The sequence below is a fragment of the Halichoerus grypus genome, chromosome 3 (genome assembly GCF_964656455.1).
Source record: "Halichoerus grypus chromosome 3, mHalGry1.hap1.1, whole genome shotgun sequence".
NCBI classification, from domain to species: domain Eukaryota; kingdom Metazoa; phylum Chordata; class Mammalia; order Carnivora; family Phocidae; genus Halichoerus; species Halichoerus grypus.
Window position 1 is genome coordinate 58,581,817 of NC_135714.1, and position 14,886 is coordinate 58,596,702.

Consider the following 14,886-nt stretch of genomic DNA (forward strand, 5'->3'; position numbering starts at 1 on the left):
AAGGTTTAGAACAATGACTATTAGATTAAAGTGCTATATTATAATACTTTATGTTTACTAAGCAATCTTTTAAGCACATAAACACATGTAAATAACTAGGGATGTTGAAAAATAATGGGAAGATCTGCTATAGATTGTTTCTTGGATAAAAGTCAAAAAGTCTTCATAATCTCTTCGTGTTTTCTGTCCTTCATAATTTTTCTATAATAAGCAGATACACAATGAAAATCAGAAAAATAAGACCATATTTTTAACGTTTAAAGAACAGCTATTATAATTCTGAGCTACTGATTATCTCAGAAAAAAAACCCACAGTATTTTTAATTGAGAATCCCAGAAAAATAAGGATAACAACAGTAGTATCTACACAAATTCTCAATTATTGCTAAGTTACTAATATTTTATAAACTCTAGGTCATCTTTCATTTCCTACTTCTTTTAAAAAATTTTAGATTTCTTGGGTTTTTTTGCAGGATTGTACAATTGATGATTACTGAAAAAATTCAGTAATTGATGATTACTGAAAAAAGTGTAAAGACAAATCTTTATTTATAATTTAGTCATTCATAATCTTTTCTAATAAGATGGATCATCTTTAGTTTTAGTCTCATTTTGTAGTTGAAATTCCTGAAATTAGAATTATAAAATTACTGAACAATTAAACTAGCCAACAAAAAAATTCATTCTGAGTTTTCTCTTAAGAAAAAAAATAGTACAAAATTTTATATTGGTTGAAGGAGGTGTTTTCTTTTTTAAATTTTTTTCCCAGGTGAGTTTCAGTTTGGCAATGTGGAAAAAGCAATTTCTATTTTATTTAAAAATGATTTAGAGCATATTGTATGTACTGGTGTTTTATAAATGTTAACACATTTATTCATCATCCCAACCTGTTGAGGTAGATAATACCTTTAATCTCCATTTGACAGGTGAGAAACTAAGGCAAAGACGGGTTAAATGTCTGATACCTGTCATGGCGAGAACCGAAATTCCTACCCTGTCTGTGTGGAGCAGAGTGATGCTCTGTGCCTCTGTGCATCTCTACAGCAACTCCTCCCCGCGCCCCTTCCTTCTACACACCGATGCCCTGGGTAACTCCCACTCTACTCACAGACCTTCATCCAGAATCACACGCAAGTCATCTGAAACCTACACGTAATCCAAAACAAAACAAAACAAAACAAAAACAAAACAAAAAACAAAAAAGCAACATTAAAACTAAGGGTGAAAAATGAGTTCCTGAATGACAAAGGCTAGCGTTAACAGCTTGACATGTCTTATATAGAGATCAGTAAAAAACAAAATATGACTGCAGTTATTTCTCTAGAGAAGATATCAGGATCACTGGAGACAGGAAAATCCACATAACATGGAAATGAAATGAGATTTGTGAACATAAAACAAGGAAGTGCGATTAGATTCGTGATCTAGCACTTAAATGTTTCACAGGAACACCTCTTTTTTGCTGTTTCGGCAAGCAAAGGGTGCTACTCACACTAGGCATCAGCTCCTGGTTCTTCTGACCCTTTTGTGTTTGGACAAAACTAGAAACTGTGGACCCCGTGAGCCCAACGCAGCTTTTCCTCCCCACAACAGCTCTGACGTGACCACTCGCGCCTTACTTCACGGATTAATCCACGCCCTCTAGACCAAAAAGGTGATATTCATGGATTTACTCCGGCTCTGGAAGTTCCAAAATTGTATAGAGGAAGGAAGGTATGTAGGGTTAAGACACTTTATCTTAAATTAAACACTGAATTAAACGCTTGACACTGTTCGTGCCCTCACCCCTTCAGGATATGACACAAAGTATGATTTATTTGTGATTGTAAAATACCAGGAACAAGGAGAACATTCTTATGTCTAGTGTGAGATGACAAAGCTATTTTAACACAGAGTCTACTTAATGCAGGCATAAGCAAAAATCATCAAACCAGAAGACATCTATGCGTTAAGTAACAAAGAGAAAAGCATGTCACCTCCTCCGCCCTGGCCTTATTCCCCCGATCCGGATAACTAACGTTCAAGGAGCCTGTCTCCAGGAAGTGGCACATAGCCAAGCAAGGCCACTCACGCCTCCTTTGGGGATTCCGGAGGAAGGAGAAGGTCCCCGACTCGCAGGGACACGCGGGTGGCCGGGCGGGTCCCCCTTCACCGCGGGGGCGGGGCCGCGCTGTGCTTTCCGACCCGGGAGCGACCTGCGGTGCCGGGAATTTCCCCGGCCCCGGGGCTGCTCACTTCCCCGCGCCCACCAGGGATAAAAGCGGTTCTCCCCGCTCCGGGAGCCACAGAATCCGCTCCGCCAGCTCGCGCTCCAGCTCGCCAGCTCCAGGCCCCGCCGCCCCGACTCTCCGAGCTGAGCCCCATGGCCCGCGCCGCCACCGCCGCCGCACCCCGCGCTCTCCGGCTCCTCGGCGCCGCGCTGCTGCTCCTGCTGCTGGTCCCCGCCGGCCGCCGCGCCGCAGGTGAGACTCGGCGCCCCCAGCCCACGGGCGGGACGGGGCGGGGGGGGGGGTTGCTCTGGGCGCCCACCCCGGGGCCGTCCGCCAACCCGGTCTGTTCTCCCCGCAGGGGCGCCCGTGGTCGCCGAGCTGCGCTGCCAGTGCTTGCAGACCTTGCAGGGAATTCACCCCAAGAACATCCAGAGCGTCAAGGTGACGCCCCCGGCACCCCACTGCGCCCAAACCGAAGTCATGTAAGTGATGCCCCACACCGCTGCGGCTGCTCGCGTCCTTGTGGCCCCCACCGCCCCGATGTCCCCCGGCCCCCAGCCCAGCCCCACCTCCCGCCAACGCGGATTCTGCCTTCTCCCTGCAGAGCCACTCTCAAGAATGGGCAGGACGTTTGCCTCAACCCCGAAGCCCCCATGGTCAAGAAAATCATCAACAAGATGCTAAACAAGTGAGTTGTGCTTTTTGTTCACACGTGAGACTAGAGTCATTGGTCACACATCCTGGCAAATGCCTCCGGACATTTTTACCAAGGAAACCCAGGGTTTAGCTGAAGGACTGAAAATCAGGGACTTTGCCGTGAATCCCTGCCCTAAATGTAATCTAGGCTCCACATTTTATTATTCCTGTAACCCCAGGGAAAGTACTGAATCTCTTTAAGTCTCAACAGTATAGAAAAATAGAAGTAGCTACTTCAAGGTGTTTGCTATGAGGTTTAAGTGAAGTCCCGAATGTAATTTTTTAGTCTACTGTGACATTACATTCTGGCTCTTTGAAGCTAATAATACAGTTGGGATCACAGGCCCCTTATTCCTAATTAGACAGCATCCAGGAGCCTGGCATTTTCTGCCTCATAGGGCAGTGATGTAGGTAGTGACCACATGGCACGGGGCTATGCCCTCAGTTTATGGAATCCTATTAACAGCAACCATTTTCTCCTCACAGGGGCAGCACCGACTGAGCTAGAGAGAAGGCAGAAGCCTGTGACTTACTGTTGCAGCCTTAGTGAAGTGGGAGCAGAAGAAGAGAAACAAAAACCTCCTGAGACCCCCTGGACTGTGTTTAATGTATTTGACTCTTGCCTAGGAGTATTCTTCTATTTTTTTTAAACATATTTATTTATTTATTTATTTATTTATTTATTTATTTATTTTCTCAAAGCTAGCACATTAATGTCCTAGCTAATATTTAAAGATATGAATTTGGTAATTTGCTGTACTATATTATCTTAAAAGGTCATTTTTATGTTCCATCAAAGTTGGTTCAGTTCTATTATTTAATTTGTAGATGACGAGTCTTAAATATTCTTCATTCATTAAATTATTATTTCTTTAATAATAATTAGGGGGGATGGTGGGGGAAACCATGCCATATCATTCACCATGATGAAGGCTGGTGATAAATAGTGTGGGATCCAAGCAAATACATCCCTGTTAAGGTCGTGGGATGTATGTGCACCTCTGTTTTTGTACTGTTGAGAAGAATGCTGGTTGTTATTTATTGAGAGAGTTTCACAGTATGTGGTCAACATTTCTGATGTTGAACCTTTAAAAAAACTCCAATGTTTTAAATATCCCTTGGACATTTTATGTCTTCCTTGTAAGGCATAATGCCTTGTTTAGTGTTAATTATGTGGTGTTTCTCTATGTCTTGGAATAGAGAAGTTTAAATATTTATCGATGTATTTTTACAAATAGCATGAAAATAAAGCTATTTACAAAAGTTCCTTGCTTAGTTTGTGTGTGTGTGTGTGTGTGTGTGTGTTTCTTTCTTGATCTGTTGTTCCTCTTGAATACCCAAGCACTGTAAGTTTCTAACGGACTATAGGTCACACCCACTTAGAGACTGCGGCTAGCGGCCATTCCTTAGTTCCACTCCTGTTCACGAAGGCATATCTGATGCTCCTCCAAGTCCTTGCAGCCCCCCACCCTGAGAATCTCTGTTTCACATAAAATATTCATTTTGTTTCAGTATAACCAACTATTATTCAATTGGAGCTCTTTAAAATTTTGCAAATGTTTATACATATTTTTAAAAGAGCTCTCATTTAAATTATCTTGTGAAATGGTTTTTCAATTATGCATTCTTTTCTCTCTTAATAAATCTGGGAGCTAAACTGTAAATTGCGTTCTTCCTTAGAACTCAAACAATTGGTGTAATGGGGGAAAAAAGCAGAAAAAGTGAGTTGGCTGAGTGTTTCATCTGCTTAAAGGTCTAAATGAGAAGGTCTTTATTTTCTAATCTCCATGGAGCAATAACAGTCACCAAGTGTAACGCTGTTTCAATGCTTCACAAGTATGGTGATGGTTCAAATGTTTCTAAACCTGCAAATTTGAATTTAAATGGCCCCGGGACAGTGGGAATACATCCAGCTTCCACAACAGAAACAAAGGCTCTCATCTGATGATGGAAAGATCTGATCCACCTGGAAGAGAATGTATTCTTTTTTTAAAAAAAAATTTATTGTTATGTTAATCACCATACATTACATCATTAGTTTTTGATGTAGTGTTCCATGATTCATTGTTTGTGCATAACACCCAGTGCTCCATGCAATACGTGCCCTCTTTAATACCCATCACCAGGGCTAACCCATCCTCCCACCCCCCTCCCCTCTAGAACCCTCCGTTTGTTTTTCAGATCTGAAAGGGAGGAGAGTTTGGGCACCTGTGGGGAAAGCCAGGTAGGATGTGTGCCTGTCTCTGATTCAGGACCCATTCCTGGGCACGTTTATAACCTTCAGCAGGAGGAAGAGGGAGGTACATGCCCACATTTGTCTTAAGTTGCTGGGTAACTGCAGACAAGAAACAGCTACTCGGAGCCTCTACGTCCTCCCCTGAAAATTAAGTATACTAGTCTCTTCATAACTCTAATGGTACTTGCTCAGAATGAAGGAGATAAGACAGAACAGCACTCTTTAAATTGTATCGAGGTGAACACATGCAAACCATTCTGGAAGATCCAGAAATGCCAGCACTGAGTCCTTCCTTAACCCCAAGTCAAGGGCAATATATTTTAGGCTATGGGAAATAAAACTTCTTTGGGTTTCTCAGTGTTCTTGTAGAAGTCCTCGCCTCTTCACATACCATGAGTATTAAATCTGTCATTTGTCTAGTTAATTGCTCTGATCCTAAGAGATGATAGAATTTTTCTAATCTCCTGAAAGGGGACCCAATGTTTACATCCGGGCACAGGTGTCAGGTTAAGCCTCAGGGTGGTGGGGAGACTGGAATGCTAGCTCTCCAGGTATTCACATGGCAAAATAGATAAAGCCACAGAATTTAAGAGACACACATACGTCCTACCAGTGGAGACCAGGGGTAATTTGGCTCTTGGAAAGATTTACTTATATAACACGGGGTTAGAGTTGGGATTTAGTGTTAGCAAATTACCAAGGAGACCCTTTCAGGAGGGCAATGGATCAAAGTCCTCCTTCCCCTTTATAAGCACAGACCATTGTGTTTCCCGCAGCCCCCCTTTTGGGAGTGGGACAGCTGATCTGCCTTTCATCACATTACCCCAGGGGTAAGGCCTGAGGCAAGCAGGAAGTGACACTCACTGGGAGGTCATTAATAAGAAATCTGTCTGATGCAGAACATCTCCGTGTGCATTCAGGATAAAATTTTATTTTACTTTTTTTAAAGATTTTATTTATTTATTTGTCAGAGAGAGAGAGGCAGCACAAGCGGCGGGGGGGGAGGGGCAGGCAGAGGGAGAAGCAGGCTTCCCGCTGAGCAAGGAGCCTGATGTGGGGCTCGATCCCAGGACCCTGGGATCATGACCTGAGCTGAAGGCAGACACCTAACCAACTGGGCCACCCAGGCGCCCCCAGGATAAAATTTTAAAATATGAATATGAAAAGCTCCACATAGGCCTTGTTAACTTGGTGACTGAAAAGAAAGATGCAGAAGCTTCAGCTGGTTCATACGTTGATTGAGAGCACAGGCTGTGAAGAATGAGACAGGTCTGACAGTGGTTTTCCAGTCCTAACACTTTCTGTGTGGCTCGAGGTCAAATCTTGATTCATCGAAACCTCATTGCTCCTTTCATAAAAGGGGAACAAGAAGAGAATCTCCTCTATGTAGCTGTTACTAGAATGGAGCATTATTTGAGTAAATTGCTAAGCCGTGCCGAAGAGCTGCTGGTGGCCCCTGAATTTCTGGAGAAGAGGGGGAGCAATCTGACCAAAGGGGGGAAGCAGTGCACCAGTGTTCTGTTGCTGTTGCAGCAAATTATCACAACTTTAGTAGCTTAAGGCAACACAAACTTATTCTCTTACAGTTCTGGAGGTCAGAAGACAGAAGTTAATTCTACTAGACTAAAGTCAAGGTGGCCTCAGTGCTGGCTCCTTCTGAAAACCCCAGGAGAGACTCCATGGCCTTGATGTTTCCAACTTCCAGAGGCCATCAACCTTTCACAGCTCGTGGCCATCTTCCTGCAACTTCCTGGCAATCGGCATAGCCTTCTCCATCTCTTTCTTCCTGTCCTTCTGCTCTGTCACCTCCCCTTCTGTCTGATTCTGACTTCTCCTGCATCCCTTTTATAAGAATCTTTGTGATTATATCAGACCCACCCAGGAAAACCCAGAATAATCTTCACATTGCAAGATCCTGAATGTAGTCATATCAACAAAGTTTATTTTACAATGAAGGTAAAAGTATTGTGTTACAATACAAATTGCATAGGTTCTGGGGATGAGGATGTGGACATTGTTGGGGAACCATTATGCAGCCTTCCGCAAGAGACCTGAATTTCGGTGTTCAAAGCACTTTTTATTAGGCTAACAAAACACACTTATTGCAGAAGGGGAGTTCGAGATTGTGGGAGGAACCAAAATGGTACCAACACTAACTAATGGTCAATAAATGCAACTACTGTTAATGTTCCTAAGTTAAACCAAAGGAGATTTAAGTCTTTTTCTCCAGACTGCTACTACTGGAAAGCTTCAAAGTGAACCCAAATATATTTATTACACAACTGGAGGGAAGACATGAATGACGGGAAGAGCAAGAGGAGGGTCTGGCTCTGCATTAACCACTGGTCCTCTGGCTGGCTCTTGTGAGACTGTATACAATTTCCGAACAGGAGCAACTCTGCTTCGAAGCTCCATTTTCCTTTCCAGTGAACTTTTGAACTGGACAAAAGTAACTTTTAAACTGGGCCAGTCAAGGTGATTGTTTTGCAAGCAGTTGCCGGTAAAACCAGCAGGACAGTTGGCGGCCAGGCCATAAAACTGCCCGTCCGGCTTTCTGAGAGCAGTTACTTAGCGCATGCCAAGAGTGGTCTCAGGAGACAACACCGATATATTTGATCAACGTGTAAACACAGATGGCTCAATCTGTTAGTACCAGTCAAGACTTTTTTTCCTCCTCCTCCCTAATTTGAGTCATGTGATGGCCCCTCCCCCCACCTTCTTCCTCTCATAAAATCTCTGCTCTCTCAGCTCAGGTGCGACACTTTCCTGGTTACACTGGAATCTGTGCTCCCTCCGGAATTGCAATTCCGAAACTCTAAGAAAAAAGGCCTTTGTTTTTCAGTTTTGCCTCCTTTTCTCTGTTGACACTCTCATAGCTATGCTTTCCTGGAGCAAACTGAAAAGGCGAGAGAGGGTATCACATTAAATTGTCCACATGAAGTTGAGATTTGGAGTACAAGACAGCCTTCCATTGGGAGCATCAAGATAGGAAGTAGAGGACAGAGTATTTGAGGGGATGGTCACAGGTTGATGAGGGCAGGAAAGATGTTCTTTCTTCAGATCAGTCTTAGAACACTGAGATGCGGTGTGACCGTTGACTTTGAGAAGCCATCAGGAAACAGTAAGGGCAGCAGTGCCTGAGGTTTCCTGGGCAAAGAAGCCAGGGCAGAAGAAGAGGAATGATGAATGATCCCACTCTGTGAACATGATTCCTTATTTGAGAGTTCTTCTGAGATATCTCTAGAGAATTCCAGAAACTGACGGGCTGTGAGCCATCCGAGAGATGGAGGTCCAGAAATGCCAATGTGGGGTAATGGTTTCTCTGCTGGAACAGAAAAATTATAAGATGAGAGTCCTGCTTTATCTAAAGGTTTCCATAAAGCAGAGCCTGAGGCAGAAGTCTTCGTGGTAGTGCTTTATTAAGTTGGCCAGCCCACATCCGGTACCTTCTCTTCCCCTGTGTGCATGGTGTTCCTGGGGAAACATTTCATCCTCTGCCTTCAGAGTGATAGCGACAGGTGACTAGGGTTGTACCTTTTACTTTTAGCAGTCCTCTGAAAAGAAAATGCGGCTGAAACTGGGCAGTTGTGAACAGATCAAACAGACCTGGACCCGTAGCAGCCAATTAGAATTCAGAGAAGTTTGCTCTTTGGACCACAAAACACCCAAGGGCACACACCACCCATCTCAGTGCCCTCAGAGAGATCTAAATATGAAACAAGGAATGGTAAAACACAAGAATTCGATTATCTTAGAATATTAAGAGTCCAGAATTCATTGCAAATGTACTATCAATCTGGCATTGGGTCAAAGTTCTCAAATTAGAGACCCATATTTGAAAGGAAAGTTCCCTGAAAATCTAACCACAATGACTTTGACAAATTCCATAATAACTAGGTGTTTTTTTTTAATTTTTATTTATTCATTTGTCAGAGAGAGGGAGAGAGCGCACAAGCAGGGGGAAGCAGCAGAGGGAGAGGGAGAAGCAGGCTCCCCACTGAACAAGGAGCCCTATGCGATGCAGGACTCAATCCCAGGACCCTGGGATCACCACCTGAGCTGAAGGCAGACTCTTAACCAACTGAGCCACCCAGGCATTCCCCATAATAACTAGTTTTTTTTTTTTTTTTAAAGATTTTATTTATTTATTTGAGAGAGAGAGAATGAGAGACAGAGAGCATGAGAGGGAGGAGGGTCAGAGGGAGAAGCAGACTCCCTGCTGAGCAGGGAGCCCGATGCGGGACTCGATCCTGGGACTCCAGGATCATGACCTGAGCCGAAGGCAGTTGCTTAACCAACTGAGCCACCCAGGCGCCCCATAATAACTAGTTTTAATTCCATTAAATCCTAAACTGTAATTACATGTTAGAAACTACTCCTTTATTTTGATTCCTCAAAGATTTTTTTATCTTATATTTGTGTACGTATTTTCTTATCATCATGGTGACTACAAATGCTAGTAACCCACAATATAATCACCACTACTTTGACATAGAGAATTGAGACTCAAGATTATGTTCGAATAGTGTTTCTGATTCATCCGAGGTGGCTTTTCATTTGGTGTAAAGTCCAAGAAGCCAGCAATCGGCTGAAAGTTATAAACTCATTCCATCTTATTGTATGTGGAGACTTTTCCGTCATAAGCCATCCCTGTCACAGAGCTGTGCCTCTTGGAGCATGATTCTGTCTACAGTATTTATCAGCTTTTTTCCTGTATGCTGAGTTTTTATCCATCTTTACAGACACAATTCAATGACACCTCCCGTTGATTATTTAGGGTGTGCGTATAGTGGTACGCAGTACTGATCAGTAACTGTATAATTCAGTTAAAGCATTTGATTCATTGATGCAGAAAATAATGTGCTAAATATGACATAACTAAGCCATTTAACAAAACAATGAATAGAATTTGAGCTCATAAAGCCACTGTCAGTAATTCAATTTTGAGAACTTTGAGGCTTAACATACTGCTCTTCACAGGACAAGAATTATTAATTTATCAACTGATGGGAGATTCCATTAAGACCTTAAATATGATTGGGCAAGTAGACTTAAAAGGCAAAGATACATGAAAGCATATTCATTTCCTGCTTTGTGCAAACGTGGTTTTTAAAAAGATGCACAGACTTTCTCATGACAATATTCTCTAAATCATCATTAGGTGAAAATGGCATTGGATCTGCTAAAAAATAAAATTCAGCTGAATAAAGTTGAAGATCTAATTGGCTTCATTAAATGATTATTGAATCAAGCAGCATTCCATGTAGCAAGTAGAGGGGAGCTCCGCTGAGCAAGACAACAAAAAAGGTTCTTCTTTTAAAAAAATATTTTATTATTTATTTATTTATTTATTTATTTATTTATTTATCTATCTATCTTAGAGAAAGGAAAAGGAAGAGAGCACTCCATCTCACAACCTTGAGATCATGACCTGAGCCGAAATGAAGAGTCTGAAGCTCAACTGACTGAGCCTTCCAGGTGCCCCCCAACAGAAAAGGTTCTTAAAGGTAGAGAGAGAGCATTCAAAAAAAGAAGGAAGGGTTATCAAACTCAACACCCAAAGAACAAATAATCCAATCAAGAAATGGGCAGAAGACATGAACAGACATTTTTCCAAAGAAGACATCCAAATGGCCAACAGACACATGAAAAAGCGCTCAACATCGCTCAGCATCAGGGAAATCCAAATCAAAACCTCAATGAGATACTACCTCACACCAGTCAGAATGGCTAAAATTAACAAGTCAGGAAATGACAAATGTTGGCAAGGATGCAGAGAAAGGGGAACCCTCTTACACTGTTGGTGGGAATGCAAGCTGGTGCAGCCACTCTGGAAAACAGTATGGAGGTTCCTCAAAAAGTTGAAAATAGAGCTACCATACGATCCAGCAATTGCACTACTGTGTATTTACCCCAAAGATACAAATGTAGGGATCCGAAAGGGTACGTGCACCCCGATGTTTATAGCAGCAATGTCCACAATAGCTAACCTGTGGAAAGAGCCAAGATGTCCATCAACAGATGAATGGATAAAGAAGAGGTGGTATATATATACAATGGAATATTATGCAGCCATCAATAAAACACAAAATCTTGCCATTTCCAATGATGTGGATGGAACTAGAGGGTATTATGCTAAGCGAAATAAGTCAGTCAGAGAAAGACATGTATCATATGATCTCACTGATATGAGAAATTCTTAATCTCAGGAAACAAACTGAGGGTTGCTGGAGTGGTGGGGGGTGGGAGGGATGGGGTGGCTGGGTGATAGACATTGGGGAGGGTATGTGCTATGGTGAGTGCTGTGAATTGTGTAAGACAGATGAATCACAGACCTGTACCTCTGAAACAAATAATACATTATATGTTAAAAAAAAAAAAAAGAAGATAGTAGGAAGGGAAAAATGAAGGGGGGGAAATCGGAGGGAGAGAGGAACCATGAGAGACTGTGGACTCTGAGAAACAAACTGAGGGTTCAAGAGGGGAGGGGGCTGGGGGGATGGGTTAGCCTGGTGATGGGTATTAAAGAGGGCACGTATTGAAAGGAGCACTGGGTGTTATACGCAAACAATGAATCATAGAACACTACATCAAAAAAAATAAATAAATTTTTTTAAAAAAGGGAGGGAGGGAGGGAGGAAGGAATAAAGGAAGGAAGGAAGGGAAGGAGGGAAGGGAGGGAGAGAGGGAGGAAGGACTATATTAGCAAGCAGTGCATTCTTTAGACAAAGAGTCCTGGAAGGCATCTATCAGTAAATTTCCTAGTATTGACCAGGAGATTCCATTTTGAGTGGTTAAAGGTTACATTCCTCTGGGAATGCAGTTGAAACTGCATTTAGATAAGGTAGTAAGCCTTGGTTTACTGATTTGGGGTTTTAATCCAAGCGAGGTCATATGGGGTTTTTTTGGTTTGTTTGTTTTTTAACAGATCTTTCAAGGTTGTATAGTTCCATTCCCAAAAAATAATAAAGCAGAAAGTTTATATCTCTGTTAACAAATCTATTACACTGTGTACTCCCCAACCCTCCCAAATAAACAAACTAGAAAAATAGATTATACTTCCTTATTGACTTATAACTGATAAATACCCCTCTGATAATCTTCTCCTTTCATTCTTCAACAGGGAAAGAGAAAGCAATAAAAATTAATCTCCAGATTGCAGTGCATAAAGAACATTATTGTGCTGAATCCACTGAGGTCTGAAATCAAAGGTGCCTACTGAAATCTTACTAACTTTTTTTATTTTTTCCTTTTATCCACTGGAGCATTTCATAAAAAAAAAAAAACTAGATCTAAAGAGACTTTTTTTGACTTTAAGCAAAATAAAAACTGTGAAATAACTAAAATTAAAGCAGACATACATGCAGATTGTCAAGTGTCAAAGAAGTCTATGTATAGGCAGAACAAAATCTATTTAATTACCTTGAAATACTGACTACAATTGTTTGTACTTCTCTTATTAAGAATGATAGTAGTAATATGACTGCCAGTCAATCTCGGACGTTTATTTTAATGTTGGGCTGCAGATGAAATTATTATATTCATCTGAGACCTCACATTTAATTATCATATTAATAAATTCAGAATGAAACAGTTAATTTTATGCTTCCGTAAATTATATTGATGACCCTGTAGGAGCCAAGGGCAGGCTGCCCCTAAATGTGCCACTTTGGCATATGATTATTTAAATAAAACTTACTTAGGAGACAGCGTATGCAAGGACACTCAGCCTCTCCTCTGTCCGCCTCAAAGCAGGGAATAAATCCTCCCACGTGAAACGTACCGTCCCTGCCCCAGTAAGTGAAGAGACCTCCTCATCGCCAGAGATGGGAAATTCAGGGCCAAGACGGCTGTATCCACATCAACTTCATCAAACAATGCGATTTTCCAAAGGGTTGTACTGACTTAGCCCACCTACAAGCAATTTATGAATGTTCCTCTTCCTCCCCCTACTGGCCAACACTTGTTTTTGGCAGACGTTTGAAATTGTTGACTAATAAAATGGTATCTTACTGTGGTTTTAATAGGCCTTTCTCTTATTACAAATGAGATCGAATATCTTTTTGCATGAATATGAGCCATTTGTATTTGATCCTATGTGAAATTTTTTTTTTGCCCATTTGTTCTATTTTGCTATTTGTTATTTCATAAAAGCTTTTAAAAACATGTTTTGTATACTAATCGTTTGTCATTTACATATATGTCAAAAAGTTGTATCTGTGTTGTTTTTTAAAATACATTTTTTATACTATAACTTTTTTCTTATGTCTAGTCTTATCAAAATCATAAAAGTATTCTGTATTGCCTTCTAAAAATTGGATAGTTTGTCTTTTATCCTTAGAACTCAGAATTGATTTTTCTCTACAATGTAAGGTAGAAATTCACTTTTTATTTTTCACATAGGGATAACGAATTGTGCCAGCAACATTTATAGAAAAGACCATCATCTTGCAGTCTCTGCCATAAATCAAGATAACATATATGTAACGGGTTTGTTTCTAGACCCTGTCTTTTTCCTCATTGTTTCTTCAATATGTTTTTATCTACACCAGTGCCATACCAGCTTAACTACAATAGCACCATAAAAGTTCTTGATAAGACAAGAACTTGGAAGCACAAGCTCCCCAGCATTACTGTTCTTCTTCAGGAGCATCTTAGCTCTTCTTAGTTCATTTGTATATATACCTTACAATCATCAGCTTGTCAGTAAGGGAATTTCCAGTGCAAATGCATTGAATTTATAAATTGTCTTGGGTAGGGGTCATTGATGCATCTTTAAAATAACTTTAATTAGTTTGCATCTTTCACATAGGCCATGATGTCATCTGCTTCTAATGGCAGGGTTTTTCCCCCCATTCATTAAATGTTTTTATTTATTTTTTCTAGGCTTACTGCAACTGGTTAAAATTTTCAGTGCAAGCTTGAATAGAAGTGATGATAGCAGGTACTCTTGTTTTGCTCTCAACAAACCTCTTAAACATCTCGCCACTAAGTATAATACTTATCATAGATGTTTTATAGCTTTCTGAGGTCAAGGGAGTCACCTATTAATAATTTCTAAAGAGTTTCTTTTTTAAACCAGAAGTGAACACTGGAATTTCCACTCTGAGTTCAAACTATGGTGAGACGGTCATGTCTGGACTTAACGAACTTCTGGACTCTGGAGATTCAGGTGGAGCCCCGTGGTCTGTGACCAGCCGTGGAGCCTTCAGAATTAATTTAAATAGGAACCTAAATAGGGACACAGAACACATTCCTTGTGATTTAGACAACACAGGCTCTCCTACTCAGTGATAAATGAGATTTTAGTGAGATTCTGAAAGCAGAACAAACAAGCAAACAAAAATAGACCAAAAAAGACTGCTAACCAATATATGAAGGATATTCTATGGTGGCAGCTTGGGAGATCCACGTCCAAATCACCAAACACAGAACCTTGCGCATAGAGCTACATGTGTTATGTACATATTACATATACAGTAATAAGTGCTTTCTGATTGGTTTATTGCTGAAAGGATTCTATCTTACCTTTTAACTGATATTATTCATAGTCAATGGTAGAAAATTGTGGTAGTACATACAGAACATTGTATCCTAAACATATGGTTACTGTAATGTCTGAGACAAATTTATTTTGAAATATGTGTATTTTGTAGTTTTTTTAAACCAATAAATAACATTAAGTCACTTTAGAATCTTAAATAAACCATTTTTTTAAAGGTTGTACTCTCATTTTTAGTAATC

The 14,886-nt window shown here is 40.9% G+C and overlaps 1 protein-coding gene across 1 annotated transcript; it reads left to right on the forward strand.

The window, feature by feature from the left end:
* Positions 1-2,268: 2,268 nt before the first annotated feature.
* On the forward strand, positions 2,269-4,172 carry LOC118526645 (growth-regulated protein homolog beta-like). Its single transcript, XM_036078013.2, has 4 exons — positions 2,269-2,462; positions 2,569-2,692; positions 2,815-2,898; positions 3,393-4,172. Exons 1-4 carry the CDS (start codon positions 2,363-2,365, stop codon positions 3,406-3,408), a joined length of 324 nt encoding a protein of 107 aa, XP_035933906.2. The 5' UTR covers positions 2,269-2,362; the 3' UTR covers positions 3,409-4,172.
* The last annotated feature ends 10,714 nt before the right edge of the window (positions 4,173-14,886 follow it).